The sequence below is a fragment of the Adiantum capillus-veneris genome, chromosome 22, assembly GCF_014529385.1.
Source record: "Adiantum capillus-veneris isolate H3 chromosome 22, ASM1452938v2, whole genome shotgun sequence".
NCBI lineage: Eukaryota > Viridiplantae > Streptophyta > Polypodiopsida > Polypodiales > Pteridaceae > Adiantum > Adiantum capillus-veneris.
In genome coordinates this window covers 96,327,293-96,345,236 of record NC_140952.1, presented here as the reverse complement: position 1 = coordinate 96,345,236, position 17,944 = coordinate 96,327,293, and the positions used below count along the sequence as shown (strand labels likewise).

The 17,944-nt window shown below is 41.3% G+C and overlaps 1 protein-coding gene and 2 pseudogenes across 1 annotated transcript; all 3 read left to right on the top strand.

Annotated features, from left to right (window-relative positions):
• Positions 1 to 15,235: 15,235 nt before the first annotated feature.
• Positions 15,236 to 15,782, top strand: LOC147429849 (uncharacterized; annotated as a pseudogene).
• A 41-nt stretch (positions 15,783 to 15,823) lies between these two features.
• On the top strand, positions 15,824 to 17,444 carry LOC147429848 (uncharacterized; annotated as a pseudogene).
• Positions 17,348 to 17,691, top strand: LOC147429847 (uncharacterized). Its single transcript, XM_086494901.1, has one exon. It carries the CDS (start codon positions 17,452 to 17,454, stop codon positions 17,689 to 17,691), a length of 240 nt encoding a protein of 79 aa, XP_086351027.1. The 5' UTR covers positions 17,348 to 17,451.
• The last annotated feature ends 253 nt before the right edge of the window (positions 17,692 to 17,944 follow it).

Sequence of the window (17,944 nt, the reverse complement as noted above, 5' to 3'; positions counted from 1 at the left end):
CCATGGTTTGTGAAGACTCCCTCTCACTCACTTCATTCAAACCCCTTGCTCTATATGCTTGGAAGTGTAGTTTTCTAAACTTGATGATGGCTACCTCACGTGCTTCTTCGAAGGTGGATGGGAATTTTAGCTCTACTTTAGCCTTTAAAAGTGGATACAAGCCAACCATGAATCTCTCTTTTTTTAGAAAGTTAGGTGCACCACCATGATTTTCTAATGTAGCCTCCCACCTACCCCATAGATTGACAAAGGTTGCTTCATAAGAGGGATAGTCTTCAAGTGATACCTGCTTATGTCCAATAAGACATTTCCATAGTCCTTCAGAAGTATCACCTTGCCCGAACTTGGAGAGGAAGCTTGCTCGCAGTCTCTCCCAATTGGACTTGCTTTGGGGTTGCAAGGTCTCATACCATGCTTTAGCTTCTGCTTTTAGAACCAACGGGAAGGCTCGTAGCTTTACTTCCTCTTCATCTCTCCCGGATATGAGATGTGCCATCTCTAAGTTGTCAAGAAACTCTTGCGCATCTTCCCCACTTCTTGCATAGAACGTGGGAAAAGAACTTGACATTTTGTTTAGACTTTTTTAAATCTCTTTTTTTAAAAGAAACTTTTCTCTTACGGGCCGCACAAGATTATTGACACTATAAATTTGATTACATTAAAATGAAGATGTACGCATCCATTCTTAATTCGTACTTTATCATAGGTAGAATAAATGGATTAATTGAAGCATTGATTTCATTGAGGCGAGTGGATCCAAATATCCTCCTTATGATAGATTGAAACCTAAACTTAGTTGTAATGATTATATGAATGGATTGCCGAGCAATAGGCCTAAAAGGTTCATTGTTTTGATCGTGATTCATGTGCTACTCCTCGTTGTTGGTTTGAAGACCTCGTTCCTTCATATGGCCCTTGAGCACCCCTTCACCACTCCTTGTTCCTGCCTTTAAAACAAAATGAAAACGTGAACAACCAAAGCATAACAATCTGATGCATAATATGCATGGCGAGAGCCTGAACGAGTACGATTAGACAAAGGTGCATCCAATTTATTGTCACGCAAAGTGTGCACCATCCATTTTGGCATACCTCTAGCCCGATCATTTTCAGCCCTTTCCTCATCAAGTACATCATGTACATCTGCATCAGTAATAGGCTGATCTAAAACATTTTCGGAAACCCCCATAGGCTATACATTTGCCTCATTGGAACTTACATTCGTATTTCCACCACTAAAAAGAGGCAACAAAGTGTCATAAATGTCCTGTGAGCTTACATTACTGTCTCTAGTACATGACAGCAAGGGCTGAACAGAATCTTCCACAAACACTACATCCCGAGAAACCAGAATACGTTTTGTTTGCGGATGATACAACCTGTAACCTTTGCTTTCAGCACTATAACCAACAAAAATACATTTGACAGCCTTATCATTCAATTTTCTGTGCTGCACTTGTGGCACCAAAGCATATGCCAAACAGCCAAAAGCACGCATGTGCTCAATAGAAGGTTTTCTATCATGCCATGCTTCATATGGAGTAATAGAATGCAAAGCTTTCGTAGGACACCTGTTAAGTAAATAAGTGGCACACATAATGGCCTCAAGCCAAAAAGAATGCGGCAAAGATTGACTTTTGACCATACATCGTGCCATTTCCGTCAGTGACCTGTTTTTCCTCTCAGCAATACCATTTTGTTGAGGTGTATAAGGCACTGTACATTGGTGTTTTATCCCACGACTAGCCAGAAATGCATTAAATTCATGAGACATGTACTCCCCCCCTCGATCGGAACGGAGGGTGCCCATAGTACATTTCGAGACATTTTCAGCCATAGCCAGAAATTGTTTGAAGCACATAAAAACTTCGGACTTCGCTTTAAGCGGAAATACCCATGCATGCCTGCAGTAATCATCAATGAAAGTCACGAAGTACAGGTAATTGCCCAAGGACGGAGTTTGCATGGGCCCACAAACATCACTATGCACAAGCTGCAACCTGCATGTGGCCCGAACTGAACCATCCTTTGGAAATTTAGAACGCTGCATCTTACCCAAAATACAGCCTTCACAAACATGTTTGACAGGTGCTTCAAGAGGTGGCAAAGAAGCAACCATATCAGATTTTTGCAAACGTAGCAAACTGGTAAAATTCAGATGACCAAAACGTGCATGCCAAAGTTTTGCATCTGAAATAGCCCTTGAATCTGCAACAATATTTGCAAAAAATTTTCCACACTTGTCATACAAAGTGAGCTTATACAGCCCACGACACAAAAGGCCAGATGCAACAATTTCATCACCAAAACTGAGATCATGAACTTTACATCTGTCATCCACAAATTTGACTACAAGTCCAAGTCTAGCAAGTGCGGATACAGACAAGAGATTCTTCTTGATCCCAGGTACATAAAGTGCATCAACAAGTGTGAAGGAACTGCCATTAGCAGTAGTGAGCACAATCTTTCCAACTCCCTGAACTGGATAAGAGGCGTTGTTGGCACAAGTGACTGAATTCCCATGTGGGGCAGACTCAAGAGAGGTAAACAATTCACGATGTGAGGTAATGTGCTTTGTAGCACCACTGTCGAAATACCACACATATGAATCTGCAACAAAGACTGACAAGCATGCATCATGGACAGCAGGATTGTAAGTGCACTCTGCGCTAAAAGCCCATTCTGCATCAACATCAGCAACACAGTCTCCTTTCACAGAAGACTCAACGATGGCTGCATTTGTAGTGGAACCAGCATTTGCAGTGGAACCACCCTCTTTATTCTTAGCCTCTTTGGCCTTCAACTTAGGACACGACTTGATCAAGTGATCATTGGCTTTACAATAATGGCAACGCATCTTCTTTTTGCCCTTATCACCAGAATTGCCAGACGAAGTACTACTGGCAGAAGCATTAGGAACATAATTTTTGCCACTCGCAGTAGAACCATAAGAAGTGGCTGCATTGCTGTTACCACCCTTTCTTTGAGAAGCAATAAAAGCATGTTCAACTGCACGCTGCCTAGTCCTGTATTTTCTGGAAAGTGACTCTTGCAACAGCAATGTGCATAATGCATCAAACTTGACAACTTCAGGATTTCCTTGGGTCATCAGTCTCCAAGTACTAGCAAAAGTCTGGTAGGAATCTGGTAAGGCATCAAGAACAGTCTGCACAAGGGAACTGTCTGAAATGACTTCACCTGCAGAAATAAGCTGCTCATTTATATCCTTGACACTAGCAAGGAAAGTGTCCATATCATCTTCCTCATGCATAATCTTCGACTCCAGCTCTTTACGCAGCAAAGCAATTTTAGCCTCATTGCGGCTTGCATAAAGACCTGCTAAAATATCCCAAGCCTGTTTTGCAGATTTTGCAGAACGGATGTGAGGAACAATGGTGCGCTTGACAGACAACGCAACCAATGCATGAGCCTACGCATCCTTAACATCCCAACGAGCTTGTTCTGCCGTAGGCAAAACAACTCTAACAGCTGCAATCCTTGTAGCAAGACCTGCAACATCCTCAACATCGCCTACATCTTCAGAACCAGGACGTACATCAATGCCCTGCACAATGTTCCAGACACCTTTTGACACAAGAACATGTTGCATCATATAAGCCCACATAGGGTAGTTGTCCCCATCTAACCTGTCCTCAGCAGCAAACATCTTGAACACATCTGTGTTGTTGTTGTCAGCCATGGTAAATGCTGCACCTGATGTGAAAACTGCCTGAAAATAGGAGAAACGGAGCGGGAACAACCTGTGTTATATAGCACAAACCGTAGAAGACTATAAGGCACCTATTATGCAGAAAACGGCACTGACAGAAAATCTGCACAAAATGACGAAATAGCCTGTGCAGTACTGCTTGTAGTGGAAACGGAGGCCGAAATGAGCCCAAATCAAAATTCTGAGCAGACCTAGTTCTTCGAGCCTTCCCAAAAGTTTTGTCAACCTACGAACGCTCTCCAAAGCTCACTGAAATCGGAGAAAGTGAGCAGGCGTGTGCTAGAGCAGCTGGCGACTAAGCCCAAGAGGACATGACCTGCTCTGATACCAATTGTTGGAATTAGGGTTGCAGAGAAACACACACAGCTTGGAGAAGACGAAGGAAGCTCAAGGCACACAATAGAGAGTGTTTTACTTAGTGTGCAATGGAAAGATTGATAGCCCTAGAGTGATAGGCGTATATACAATGCTCGGGGGAAAAAACCTCCTAAAGAGGGAAAAAATGCCCCGGCGGTCCTAGTGTGTTCACACACATCACTACCACATGTATATGGTAACAATGGGGTTGTGGAAAGTGTCCACAAACACTTGTTTTCTTATTTTTTATGGTTTTCTGAGCTTTGATCTTAACACTTGTCTCGTCCCTCAATCATTCTCAAAATCCTAATACAATCCTACAATCCTACAAGGTACTTAGCAAGTACAATCTACTCCCAAGCTACCTCTACACAGCAAGACGACACTCTTAGGCTATGTGGTTTTAAAGAGAAATTTTAACTCTAGGTGAACCTAGAGGAAGTTAATAGACAACTATACAAGATCCTCATGTTTTCTCTAGTTTAGGTCTATTCATCCCTGGAAACGGCACCAACTGTTGGATGGGTGTCTAACCTCACTCCTATTTTATTGCAGTCATAGCAAGAACCACGAATATAATTGTCAATCCATGAGACAAAGCTGACTCGACTAGTGCATAGAGGCTACAAGAGGTTGTCAATCTCCTGGAAAACAACAAACAGCTCGCATCTAACTGACGTTACACTCAAGTGACAGAAATCACCAAACGCTAATCGCTTATTGACAAACAAATCACATCCATTACAGCATCAAATAACATCCAAATGTTACGAAACTTCTAGGACAGGTTTATAAGACCTAAGCACACATGCTAATGGTTCAAATCTCACTTTAGTTCAAGTGCAAAAATCGCAATTATTAACAGTAGTGAGTTTTTGACTTAGTCATTTTCGACCCAGAATGCATCTAAATGCTTAGCAATGATGCGCCAATACCTCACCTATACTTAGTTATTAATTTAGAAGCTTAAATTTCTACTTATGATGAAATTAGGCCGTAGGTTGGTGACGTAAAAGATACGATTTACCATGAAATGCTTACGTCATTGCGTAGAGCTCTTACATGTGGTTGCAACACAACAGACGGCACTGCAATGTGACAATTGGGAAGGAAGTACGAAGCGTGACAAAGAGAGAAGTGAGCGCCATTAGCTCAAGCTGTGTTTCTATTATCCAAAACTTAATCATAAACTATACAAAGCTTGGTTTTATACCTTAGCCAAGGTATAAAATGTCTAATGTCCGGCACCCAAGATCTTTGAGGCTCCACACTTATTGTATCTCCAACCTAGGTACACTAAGTGACCTATGTTTTACATCTTGGAACTCTTATTGAGCCCGTAACATGTTACAATTATCACAATGGCTAAATAAATTGGGAAATTACAATACATGACCATTTTGGGAAAATGTGGAGAATATGTAACCCCAATCTTCACTGCTTCTTCATGTTGGTCTTCAATGTGCAATCGTACGTCTTCAGTCTTTAGCAGCTTCTGTTAACTGACGTTGACTTAGTTAACAAAAGAGAATAGGAGTACTGCATGGAGAAACTTTGGGTTGAATGAAGCCTTATTTCAAGAAGTTGAGTTAGTTTCTCCTTGAGTTCTAAAGGTTCAAGTACCGACATTTTGATGGTCTATGGGCAACTGGTTGAGCTCCTAGAGTAAGCTCTATTGCATGATCAACATCACTCTTGGGTGGTAACAATGAAAGTTCTTTAGGAAATACATCATCACATTTTGTTATCCATTGGGGTTAAGATGAATCTATCTTCTTCTCCTTAGGGTTAAGCTTTACTGCATAAATTCTTTCATTTTTTTATGACTCTTCATAAGTTTGGTAAAGTTTACTAGTTTGGGTTTCTGCTTTCCCTATTTTCCTGTAGCTCTAACCCTAGAATTTTGGTCATTTTCGTAAGTCAATGAAGCGTCTTTACAATGTATACAAGCATCATTGGCCTTAAGCCAATCCATTCCTAGGATTCTATCGTAGATTCCTATGGGTAAGACTCTAAAGTTTGCAAAAGTATTATGACCATCCAAAACAAAATTCAAGTTACCCGCCGCTGAAGTAGAAGATTTAACCTTCCTACCCGTAGCTAATTCCACTTTAAGGTCTGTATCAGGGTGTTCAGGCAAAATAAGATTTTTGATGCACTTAGGAGATATGAAAGAATGTGTACTCCCTGAATCAATCAATAAGGTAAAATGGTTACCTTCATACTCTGCTGGGGTTTGAATTACTGAAAATTGTTTATTCACTTCGTGATGTTCAATTGCAGCATGAGTATATGTGTCTACCTGACTTCCTTCACCTCTAGCCCCCTGAGCTCTATTAACTTCAGGTCTTCCCTCGGGTCTTTGATTTCCTCGTCCTCCTCCTGGATGAGGTTGACGGTTAACATTTTCATTGTTGTTATTGTTGCTAGGAGGTCCATCTCGAACAAAAGATGGATTGCCTCGTCTAAAGATCCCTTGGTTTTGAGGTTTTCTCTTACTTTGGTTAAAGTTTTGATGATTGAAGTTCCTCTAAACTGTTGATTCGGAATGAAGTTTCTACGTCCATGATTGTCCACCAATCCTGTAAAGCTTGAATCATTAAATGAACAATCCCTAGACTGATGACTAGGATCAAGACAACTGTAGCACAAATGATCCTGTCTGGATTTCATACGTAATAAGTTCTCTCGTCTTTGATGTGGATTTTCAGACCTTTGTTCCTCCTCGGGATGAGGCCTTTTGATTTCACAAACAAGAGCAGGTTCTAGTTTCCTCTTTCCGGTAGTGGATAACTCTATTTCAAAAGGTTTGTCTGTATCAAGGACAACTATAAAATTGATAAAGACTCTCGAGTCTAGTCTTCATAGGATTATGTAACCTTGACATGAATCGAGCTACCTTGACCTCTTGAGTCATCCTTGCTGGAGCATACTTGACACGGGAATGAGGGTAGGGAAGAGGACGAAGAATCATTCAGAGGAGAAAGAAATAGTTCTCACTTATCATCACTCGTATTGTTGAGCATAGCATAATAGCATAGTAATGAAGATGAAGAAGATGACAAGTTTAAGCATTGAAGCATGGCTCTTGGTTGGATTTGCATTCCATAGCCAAGAGTGTTGGTGTAGGCTCTCCACTTCTCAACGAGCTTGGAGAAGGAAATGGAGCTCTTGAACTTTGCACTCCACACAATGAGAGAATTTGTGTGTGTATGTGTGGGAGAGTATACCCCCCTCTCATGCTTGGTCCACCTCTCTCTCTCTCTCTCTCTCTCTCTCTCTCTCTCTCTCTCTCTAGTAATATTTAACTATATCATTTGGAACATGTGTCCTCTCTTTCCTCTTTGAGAGAAAGAACTTAATTTTATTTTTTTATGTATCTAAATTCTCATTGGACCCCTTTAAATCCTATCCAATAGGATTCAAGCACATCATGAGGGCCACATATGGAGAATTTTTTGAACCTGTGTCTTTTATGCTTCTTAAGTCATTTGGTTTGATTTGAATACTTCAAGCACTTAGCGAATCAAGCATGTATCTTTTATGCTTCCTAACTCATTTGGTTTGAATTGAATACTTCAAGTAGTTAGTCAATCAAGCATAGAAACATTGATGCCTCTGGAGAGTTTATCCCACAAACATTTTAAGCACTTTAGCACCTCATGCTTGGGTAGGATTCCCACCTCGAGGTTATCCCTAGCTTGCGTAAGGTCAAAGGACTTTTTAACACTAACTTTTGGAGGTCTTTAATGAAGCTAACCCTAAGGTCTTTTAAGCTCCATTAGATGCACGTTGCTCTGTGGGACGTTTGTCTAACCTGTAATGTACCCAACATTTTTTAATAAAAGTATTTCATTTAATTTAAAATATTTGAGGTTTGCATTTTATTAAGTCAAAGAGCATTCTAATGGAACGATTGGATCAAAAATCGAACTTTAGAACTATTAATTATGACCCTTATTCACTTGAAAACAATAAGGTTGATGGGAAACTTAAGCCTCAAGACTGTATCTAAAGATAAGAGTTGACTCTTGGGAAAGAAGGAGCAATTTTAGGAAAGGAGGAGTATTTTTAGGAAAGAAAGAGGAGGGAGTTAAGTATAGAGTTCTTGTCTTGGAGCCCAAGCTTCTTCTAAAATTGGAGAGCTGAAATCAGGCATCGAAATACGTGTATGCCAAAAAAAAAGGGGAGCCGTGAACGTACGTGAACTTATCCCTCTTTTTATAGCACCCCATTGGGGCCTATATAAAGGACCCTTCTCCTCTCACTTTGAACACACACATATATGGAAGCGGAAGCTCTCTTGCAATGACGTGCCGGAGGGAGGCTCTCTCCCTTAACCTCTCACCTTCAAGCCATCTCCATCTCGAATCGTTGATGTTCCGTCTCCTGGTTTGTGAACGCACTCACTCTCTCTCTCCAACAACGCTCTTTTCTTTTCTCTATTCCGAATCTATGGCGTCAAAGCATGTAACGTGAAGTTCTACAAATGCCCATGCTGTTGCACCACCGAGGAAGGTGGGAAGAAAGGTGTCTACTCCGAACGTATCTCATGCGGAAGCATCAACCGAAGAAGAAGTCAAAGCCATCCAACCTCCAGCATAGGAGTTAGCCGCCGCGATCCAAATCCGGTAAGACAAATTTATAATTCTTCATTGCTATTCATGTTTGACCTAGGAAGCTAAGCATAGGGAACCCCTTAAACTGTCCGAGAAACGTGATTCTATCAGAAGAAACAAGCATATGTTTTCATAGATTAGTGAAAGAACTGTTTAATAAATTGTCATTGTTTGTTGAATTGTTATTGCTTAACAATTAAATTATTATTGTTTGATAAGTGATTGCTGATTGATATGAAGAATTGGTTGACCATGTTTGAAGAATCATTTAAAGAGAAGAATTTTTGAAAGAATATATTTTATTCCTCGTGGGTAGCGAGATGATTCTGCGGTTAGCGAAGATTAAGCTAAGGTTATCGACTCTCTTTTGTTCTTCGCGGTTAGCGGGATACATCGTGGGTAGCGAGATGCCTGGCGGTTAGCAAGATGCCTCGCAGTTAGCGGGATGCCTGGAAGTTAGTAAGATGCCTCGCGGGTAGCGGGATGCCTCGCGGTTAGTGAGATGGGAAGGTTGCGCAATTCGCGGTTAGCGAATAAATCCTATGCAAAGGCTCTATTGGTTAGACAAAGGAAGTCCGTGGGTAGCGGCAAACTCATGAGTAATTGAAAAAGTTGTTTTTGTTGAAATATAGGGTTGCCTTCATTATGCCTTGTTTGAATTGGTTTGGTATTGCTTGAAGGGATGTATAAAAGAACCTGCGTTTGGAATTAATTAAGGAACATTGTTTGTATATGTAAAACAGTGTGGTAAAAAGTGTGCATGTGGGGTGGAAAGTGGGGGCTAGCTCGGGTTGCCAATCAAGGATGGGTGGTCTTGATTAGTCAAGAAACTCTCCACGTCCTCTTATTAAGAGAAGTGAAATTAGAGACTCATTGTGTCAAGAGTCGAGATGACCCAAATCTACGTGACATAAAAATTACTATTTAGTTTAGCTTAAGTTTCATATCATATTTATGGTTTATGGATTGCAGCCGTGCCTCTTAAACGTGGGAAAAAAGGCGTTGTTTATGGATTCTAAAAATGTCAATAGAATTTTATTATGTTAGGAAACAACTTCATTATAATCCTAGATTTATCGACTTGGCTTATGGCGTATGACCCTTATAACTACGTAAACGATGGATAGAGTACTTCCTCTCTTTTGTTGCTCGTATCTCTACTTTGTGGAAACGGAGTAGGGTGTCATCAACAGAAAATGAGAATAAAGGAAGACCATCTATCAAGTTTCCCCAATCTTCTCGGGGTTGGGGACCTCACATAACCTCACTATCCTATCTTATTGCAGTTTTAGTGAGAACCACGATTAAATTGTCAATCCATGGGATAAAGTTGACTCGACTAGTGCATAGAGGCTACAAGAGGTTGTCAATCTCTTGGAAAACAACTAACAACTCATATCTAACTCAAGCTACCCTCAAGTGACTAAATCACTAAAAGCCAATCGCTCATCAGCAAACAAATCACATCCGTTATAGCATCAAATCACATCCAAACATAACGGAACTTCTAGGTCAAGTTTATAAGACCTAAGCACACATGCTTATGTTCTCAAACCCCACTTAAAGTCAAGTGCCAAAATCTCGATTATTAACAGCAATGGATTTTTGACCTAGTTGTTTTCGACCCAAAATGCACCTAAATGCCTAGCAATGATGCCCCAATACCCCGCCTATGCTTAGTTTTTTGTGAAGTGTAAATTCCTACTTATGATGAAATTAGGCCACGGGTCGGCGACACCAAAAGCTACGAATTATTGTGATGTGTTTACATCAATGTGTAGAGCACTTACCTGCTGTTGCAATGCAACAAACACAACTGCAATGTGACAACCGGGGAGGGAGTAGGAAGTGCGAGAAGGATAGAAGTGAGCGCCGTTAGCTTACACTGTGTATTTCATTATCCAAAACTTACAAATAACTTACAAAATTTGTCTTTTATACCTTAGCGAAGGTTTTTGGTGGTCAAAACTACTAATCTGGGAGATCTAACTAAAGATAGGTAATGACAGGTTGATACAATCTAAAAGCTTGTAGCCCCGGCTCATCAATTACAAGGTTTATCCAAAAAATAGGAGTTAAAATATTCCCGATTTATCAACAATAATAAGTGTTTTTACATGGAGGCTCAAAAGAATGATATCTGCGTTAGCTTGCTGCTAACATTCCCCCTCCTCGCCTGTGTCATCCCTTGACACATCTTTATGGACTGAAGTAGTCTTCGGATTGATGCGGCTGGTGAGGCGGTCTTTTAGTGCATTGAGTGCCTTTTGGTATCTGATCTTTCTCTCTTCATCTGGCACTTGCAGGAACTGCATGGTGACTTTGTTCTTCAGCTCCACTGCTGAGTAGCCTACAAAGCGTGATGTCAAGTTGTTGATCACACTGGCCCAAATATATATACAGAAGGGCATTAACCTTTCAAATTTGAAAAAAATTTACAGATTTTAAAATAAAAGGGTACATTATATTCTTAACAAAGTTGACAAATAAGGGGCTCTACAAACATGTCTTGAACGTGAGTGATATGGTAGTTTTACACATAGTGAACCCCCCGAGAACAGTTCCACTTTAATCAGAGGATAGGGCAGGGATTGTTGGTGCCACTGTGCATTGATTTGATTGGGAGTGAGTTGTGTAACATTGACGGGGTGAAGAACCCTCAGCTCCCAATCCATTGCTGCTTTCCACTACTCATCCACCTCTTGGGTAATCTTCTCCTTCAGTGCATCTTCTTCAGCCTTTGAGAGCATTTCCATTGGCACAGTGTCTGATTCAGTGATGTGTATTTGAAACTCTTCCACGCCACTTAGCTCTTTGGTTGGCTGTGTCTCCATCTCACTGATTGAAATAGAGGGGATCTCTACATGGGGCTGCTCTGAAGTGCTTGCCTCCTCTTGGGTTTTTGGTTGTCCCTCTCTCAATAGCTAGTTGGCTCTTTTTAGTTCTGCTATTTCTTTCAGCAGCTCTTCTCTTTGGACCCGCATCAAATCAAGGTCTCTAAGCTGAGACTGCTCCAAATTAAGCTCCAGCTCGGGGTCTTTATTTTTCTTCTCTAATTCCTTGTAGACCTCGTCTGTGCCTTTGATCGAGGCCACTGCGAGATTTTCTCTGATTTGCCGCAGGAAAATTACCTGATCATTTATCCTTGGTTCCGAGTACTGTAGGGAGACACTGGCTACATCCAGCTCAACCTGAATTTTCTGAACAGACAGTGTCGTGGTTAGAAGTTTGTTTGTGACTTCTGTCAGCTGTTCATCTTTTGCCTTGCATGCATCTGACAATTTTGTAAGCAAATCTCCTAGCTCCTCCATCTCTTTCTGCTGCTTATCTCTTGCAAGCTGATGTTGTTCAGCTTCCGATCTCAACTCTTGCACTTACTTCTGTAGATCGGTGATGACGTTGAGTCGGTCGTCTAACTCCCCTTGGAGTGCGTCAATCACCATCTATAATTCCTTGGCCCTTGTGCTACGACTTAATTCTGCCGAGCAAAGTCATTCAGTCATGTCTTGCATTTGCTTAACATATTCATTCACTTGCAGGATCACTTCGTCGTTTGATTGCCACTCTTCATTTTGTGCTAGTTGACTTGATGTTTTTGACGCTTCTTGTGTGTCCTTTGGTGGTATCAAAGTCAGAGAAGAAGTCACAAATTGGTCACAGTAGTGCAAAAAAGGATCAGGATAATTCAGAAGGGGATATTGCACCAAAGGAGTCAATCCTCAGACCAGAGTTTCTTTATGATAAATTGATGGAGAAGGTTTCTAGAGTCAAAGAGGATGATTTGAAGGATCTTGGTTTGGGATATTAAGGGAGTCCTAAAGTTGTCAAAATAAGTGTTCATTTGGATGATGCATTTAAGGAAGAATTGAAGCAGTTGTTGATAGAGTTTATTGATGTTTTTGCTTGGGATTATTCTGATTTGAAGGGCATGGATCCGGATGTGTATAAGCACAAAATCAACTTGAAGGAGGATGCAGCTCCAGTGATTCAGCAGAGATATAGAATGAACCCCAATTATGCTAAGCAGGTTAAAGAGAAGTTGGACAAGCTTCTCCAAGTGGGATTTATAGTTCCAATTGATCAGGAAGAATGGTTTTCACCTATAGTGGTGGTTCCCAAGAAGTCAGGGAAGATCCGTATTTGTGTGGATTACAGGAAGTTGAATGCAGCAACCATTGCAGATCCATTCCCATTGCCATTTGTGGATTCAATCTTGGATGATGTAGCAGGACATGAGATGCACAGTTTTCTTGATGGATTTTTAGGGTATAATCAAATTCGGATGGCAGATGAGGATGTAGCTAAGACAACATTTATTACTAAGTGGGGAGCTTTTGCATACACAGTGATGAGTTTTGGATTGAAGAATGGACCCTCTTCTTACTCAAAAGTAGCATTTAAAACATTTGAACCTTATTTGACAAAGTTCATGATTATTTTTTGGTATTTGGTGAGAAGATTAACCATTTGGAATATTTGAGGAAATGTTTGGAAAGATGCCGATTGTTTCGGATGTCTTTGAATCTATATAAGTGTGCAAATAAAGTCCAAAGAGGGAAATTGTTAGGGAATATCATTTCTAAAGAAGGGATTTCCGTAGATTCAGACAAGATCAGTGCAATTCAGAAGGCAGTAGCACTTGTTAATGTGAAGGATATTTCCAGGTTCATGGGACTAATTAAGTGGCATAAACCGAATTTGAGGTATTTGGCAGATGTCAGTGCATTTTTGACTCATTTAACAAAGAAGGATATTGATTTTATCTGGGGAGATGCTCAGGAAAAGGCTTTTCAATGTTTGAAAAAGATGTTAGTGGTATCACCTATTATTCAACCTCCAGATTGGAAGTTGCCTTTCCATGTGTTTGTGGATGCATCAAATATTGCAGTAGGAGCAGTGCAGATGTAGGAGAAGATCCGCAGATGGTTCAGACCAATATATTATGCAAGTCATATGTTGAAACCGGCTGAGAAAAACTATACTGTTACGGAGTGTGAGGCTTTAGGGATGCAATTTGCCTTGGATAAATCTCAACATTACTTGTTGGGGAATAAAGTGGTTTTCCATGTGGACCATCAAGCACTTATCTTCTTAGTTAAGAAGCCAAAGCTGGAGGGTAGACTTGCTAGATGGATGCTTTTGCTGCAGAAGTTTGATTATACAATGTTTCATACACCAGGGAATCAGCATGCAATGGCGGATTGTCTTAGCAGATTGGAGCATTTTGAGGAGACACTAGGAGTGTCAGATCAGCCCGCCGGATGTGGATTTGTTTTCTGTACAGGGGAAAAATTTTGACAATTGGTATGACCACATGTTGCAGTTTTTGATAGATGGAGTGTTGCCTTCTCATATGTCATCAGATCAAAGGAAGAAGTTTGCATGGAGGAGTAGGCTATTTCTGATTATTGCTGGAGCATTGTATAGAAAGGAAGCATATCAGATCATCAGGAGATGTGTGCCTGATGAGGAGCAGATAGCGGTTTTACAGGAAGCCCATTATGGAACAGTAGGAGGATAATTTTCTGGAGAAATAACAGGGAGAAAGATCATGCAAGCTGGCTTGTGGTGGCTATTGTTTCTCAAGGATGCACATCAGTTTGCAAGGGGATGTTTGCAATGTCAAAAGATTGGACAACCTACTTCAATGGATAGGATGCAGGATCACCCAGTTTTACCACTTGAACCATTTCAAAAGTGGGGATTAGATTTTGTTGGGCCAATATCACCGGAAGCTAGCAGAACAGGAGCAAGATACATTTTGGTTGCAACAGACTATGCTACCAAATGGTGGAAGTAGTATCTTTGAGGGATACTAAAGCAGCAAGTGTGGCTAGATTTTTGTCTACAAACATTATGACAAGATTTGGATGTCCGATTGAGTTAGTGTCAGATCAGGGTGTGCATTTTCTCAATTCAGTAATTGCCAAGTTGACAGCTACACATATGATTTTGCACAAGAAGTCAACTCCATATCATTCACAGGCAAATGGTCAAGCTGAGAGTACAAACAAGGTGCTAGTGAGAATTCTAAAAAAAATTGTCCCAGAAAATAGAAAGGATTGGGATGACAAATTGGATTCAGCTTTATGGTCATTTTGTACAGCATATAAGGTTGCCACAGGGATGACACCTTTCAAATTGGTTTATGGGATTGAGACTGTTGTTCCCATGGAGTATGTGATTCCAAGTCTGAGATTGGCAGTTCAAATAGGCTGAGTCCTAAGGCTTCTGTGTTGCATAGACAGAGGGAGCTGTTGAAGTTGGAAGAGGATCAAATTCATAGTGCATATGCAGCAGATATTGGAAAAAGAGACGACAAGCTTGGATGACAAGGCAAGTTAAGTTCAAAAAATTTCAAAAGGGTGATTGGTTGATGTTGTACAATTTCAAGGTGGTACCACACTCAGGAAAACTGAAGTTAAGTTACTTTGGGCCTTATCAAATTGTAGAAGAATTAGGCCAAGGAACATTCAGATTGAGGGATGTTTTTGGTACACCTGTTGTGAAACCGGTCAATGGCTTTAGGATGAAGAAATTTTATGGCAAGATTTCCAAGATTCCAAGATGGATGGTAAAAAAGGCTGAGGAAATTGGAGTGAAATGGGTACAACCAGTGTTGGAGTTCAAGGAGGACTCTTTGGGGAACACTGATAGCAATACAGTGTCCAGCATTGGGTTCATGTTGCAGAATGTGGTCGGATTTGGTTTTGACAAAAGTGTGGTATTGGAGAAAATCCGCAACGGAATTGCATTGGGTGGCATTGTCCAGGGGTTATGTCATCAAGAAAGTCACCAATTTACGACGCGGAATGTTTTTAAGGGAGATTCCCTTGAAGTGAGTGGTCCAATCAACACAAGTGTGCAGGGTATTAACACGCAATTTCAGAATAAGGACCATCATGGGGTGGTCAACGCACGATTTGAGGTGAAAGGCCACACTCATTTTGCATACAAGTATCCCGCATTCGTTGTCAAAAGAAGTTTTACCACTGTGCGTGAGTTTACTATCACCTTCGACGCCATGTCTTTTGAAAGCTTCAGAAAATCTACAGTGCCTAAACAGCAAGAGCTAGGTGAGGAGGAGATGACGCAAACCCGTTCAATGAAGATGGCCATGGCGGAGCTGTTACACCCCCGCAGAGAAATTATTCAGATCATGGAGGAAAGTGAGGGGGCAGAATGCGGTGGAGACGATGCTGTGGAGGAGATGGAGATCAATGATATATTTGACGTTCATGATCATGATACAGAGGTATGGCTGTGCCGGGTTGGCCTTTATGAGTGCATGTTTACCATGGGCACTTTGGGAGAAGAATGAGTTTGCAGAGCTGCATCTTTGCCACCTTAGGGAAAATGTTGGCTATATCATGGAGGGAAAGGACGTTTCCCCAAAGTTGGTGGCAGAGGTCTTCAAGGTTGTTCACAATCCTTTGCACAAGGTAAATAAAGTGACAGATGTGGTGATGAGGTCCAAATTTGGGCAGCCAGAAGGCAGTAGGGCTTATTATATGGTGTGGAATTGTGGCAAACTCTGTAGTACTCACTTATTTTGGTATTTGGATAGGGTTTGTTTGTTGACAAAAACCGCCTATATGTCCAAAAAGGCGTTTGCCCCAATTATTCATGCAGAACGAGGGCAAAAGGTGGATTGGGCATCCTTCATTTTTGACAGACTACGGATTTCAGAGCCAAGGGATAAAAGGAGGTCACCATCTATTACCAAGGTAGCTCCTTACTTGCAGGAAATTTTCTCCTATGTGTTGTAGGTACCTCTCACACCCACACCACCAAGCTTTGTTAAGAGTCCAGATGTGCACAGATTGGGTGATGCAAAGCGTCGAAAGTTAGATTGGGATATGCCTAGTGGGGACAAGCTTAACTCTGCATTGGTCCAAGGAAGTAAGTCAGCAGCAGCTGGCACAGATGAAAAGGTGCAGTCATCAGGGAAGGTCACTCTTTTCCCTTCTATGATAGGATTGCCAAAAATCGACACCAAGAGCCGTACCATAACTCTATTTCCGCGGAAGGTTTGCGAGGGTTCAGGGGAACAGACCCCGGTGACATAGGCCATTAAAACAACCCCTTTTGTTAAACCTGCAATTGTTAAGTTGGATGGGGTGTTCTCAGTTCAAGATGCTGTTCAGAGTTTGTCGGACTTGAATCGGTTTATCTGCAATCAGGAGGCTATGATCCTCACCCTCGAGATACAAAAGGCTGAGGGGGAACACATTGATAGCTTGGAGTGTGAAGTCGGTCAGTTGTAGAGCCGGGTGGATGAAGTGTTGAAGGAGAAGACATTATTAGAGGAGAAGTTAGCTCGGGTTAGTGTGGATATGCGTAATCGGATTTTTGAGATGGCAGGAACTGCACAAGCATTTCAAATATGGGCAGATGGGCTTAAGGAGGCCACAGAGAATCAGTTTCATGAAGTGGAGGATAAGATTGCACATCTTATTGCAGATACAATTTCTTGATGAATAGGTTAACTCCATTGGTGGATCTGGAGAGGGCCACTTTGGATGGCCAAGGTGTCACAGGTGTGTTGATCTCTGATGTAAATGTGGATGTTCTGAAGAAAGAGGTTTTTGATTACACCAAGGAATTGTGGCACCAAGCAGTAAGGCTTTTTCAAGAACACATGGCTAAGCCGATTGATGAGTACAAGTCGTGGTTTAAAGCTGTTGGAGAGCATGAGGTCCGCGAAGAGAATGTCAAGTTGCGTGCATGGAATCTGAATCATAAATGCAATTGGAATCAATCCTCAAGCAGCTGATGGAGCAGCAGACTAGTATTCAAATGGGAGCACAAGATGCAAATGTGCAAGAACTACATGAGAGTAGCATGGAGACAGTTGCAAAAGGTTCAATTCTTGTGGTTGATGTGGATGCAGAACCGCTGGCAGTACAGTCACCTGTGGTAGAGGATGCAATTATTGAAGTGGAGCAGAAGCAGGGATTAAATGCAAAAAATCAAAGTGGCTGAACATGGATCAAGGTATCATGGGTCCAAGGTCAGCCTATGGCTCAAGCCACCAGGTTGTTCCAAGTGTTAAGGCTACACCTCGGTGGAGTAGGATTTTGATTTTAAAAGTGACTATGTAATGAACCTTAATATGGGGTGTGTCTTTTGGGATCTTAAGTGTAGGGATGTTTATTTATGTCAAGGGGTGTTCGGCAATAGGCAGTTCACATTACGATGATGAAGAGGATGTAATGGTAGATTCCTGCAGTATTAA

Coding starts and splice junctions, on each gene's coding strand:
- LOC147429847 (XM_086494901.1), top strand. CDS start 17,452: ATGCAATTGGAATCAATCCTCAAGCAGCTGATGGAGCAGCAGACTAGT.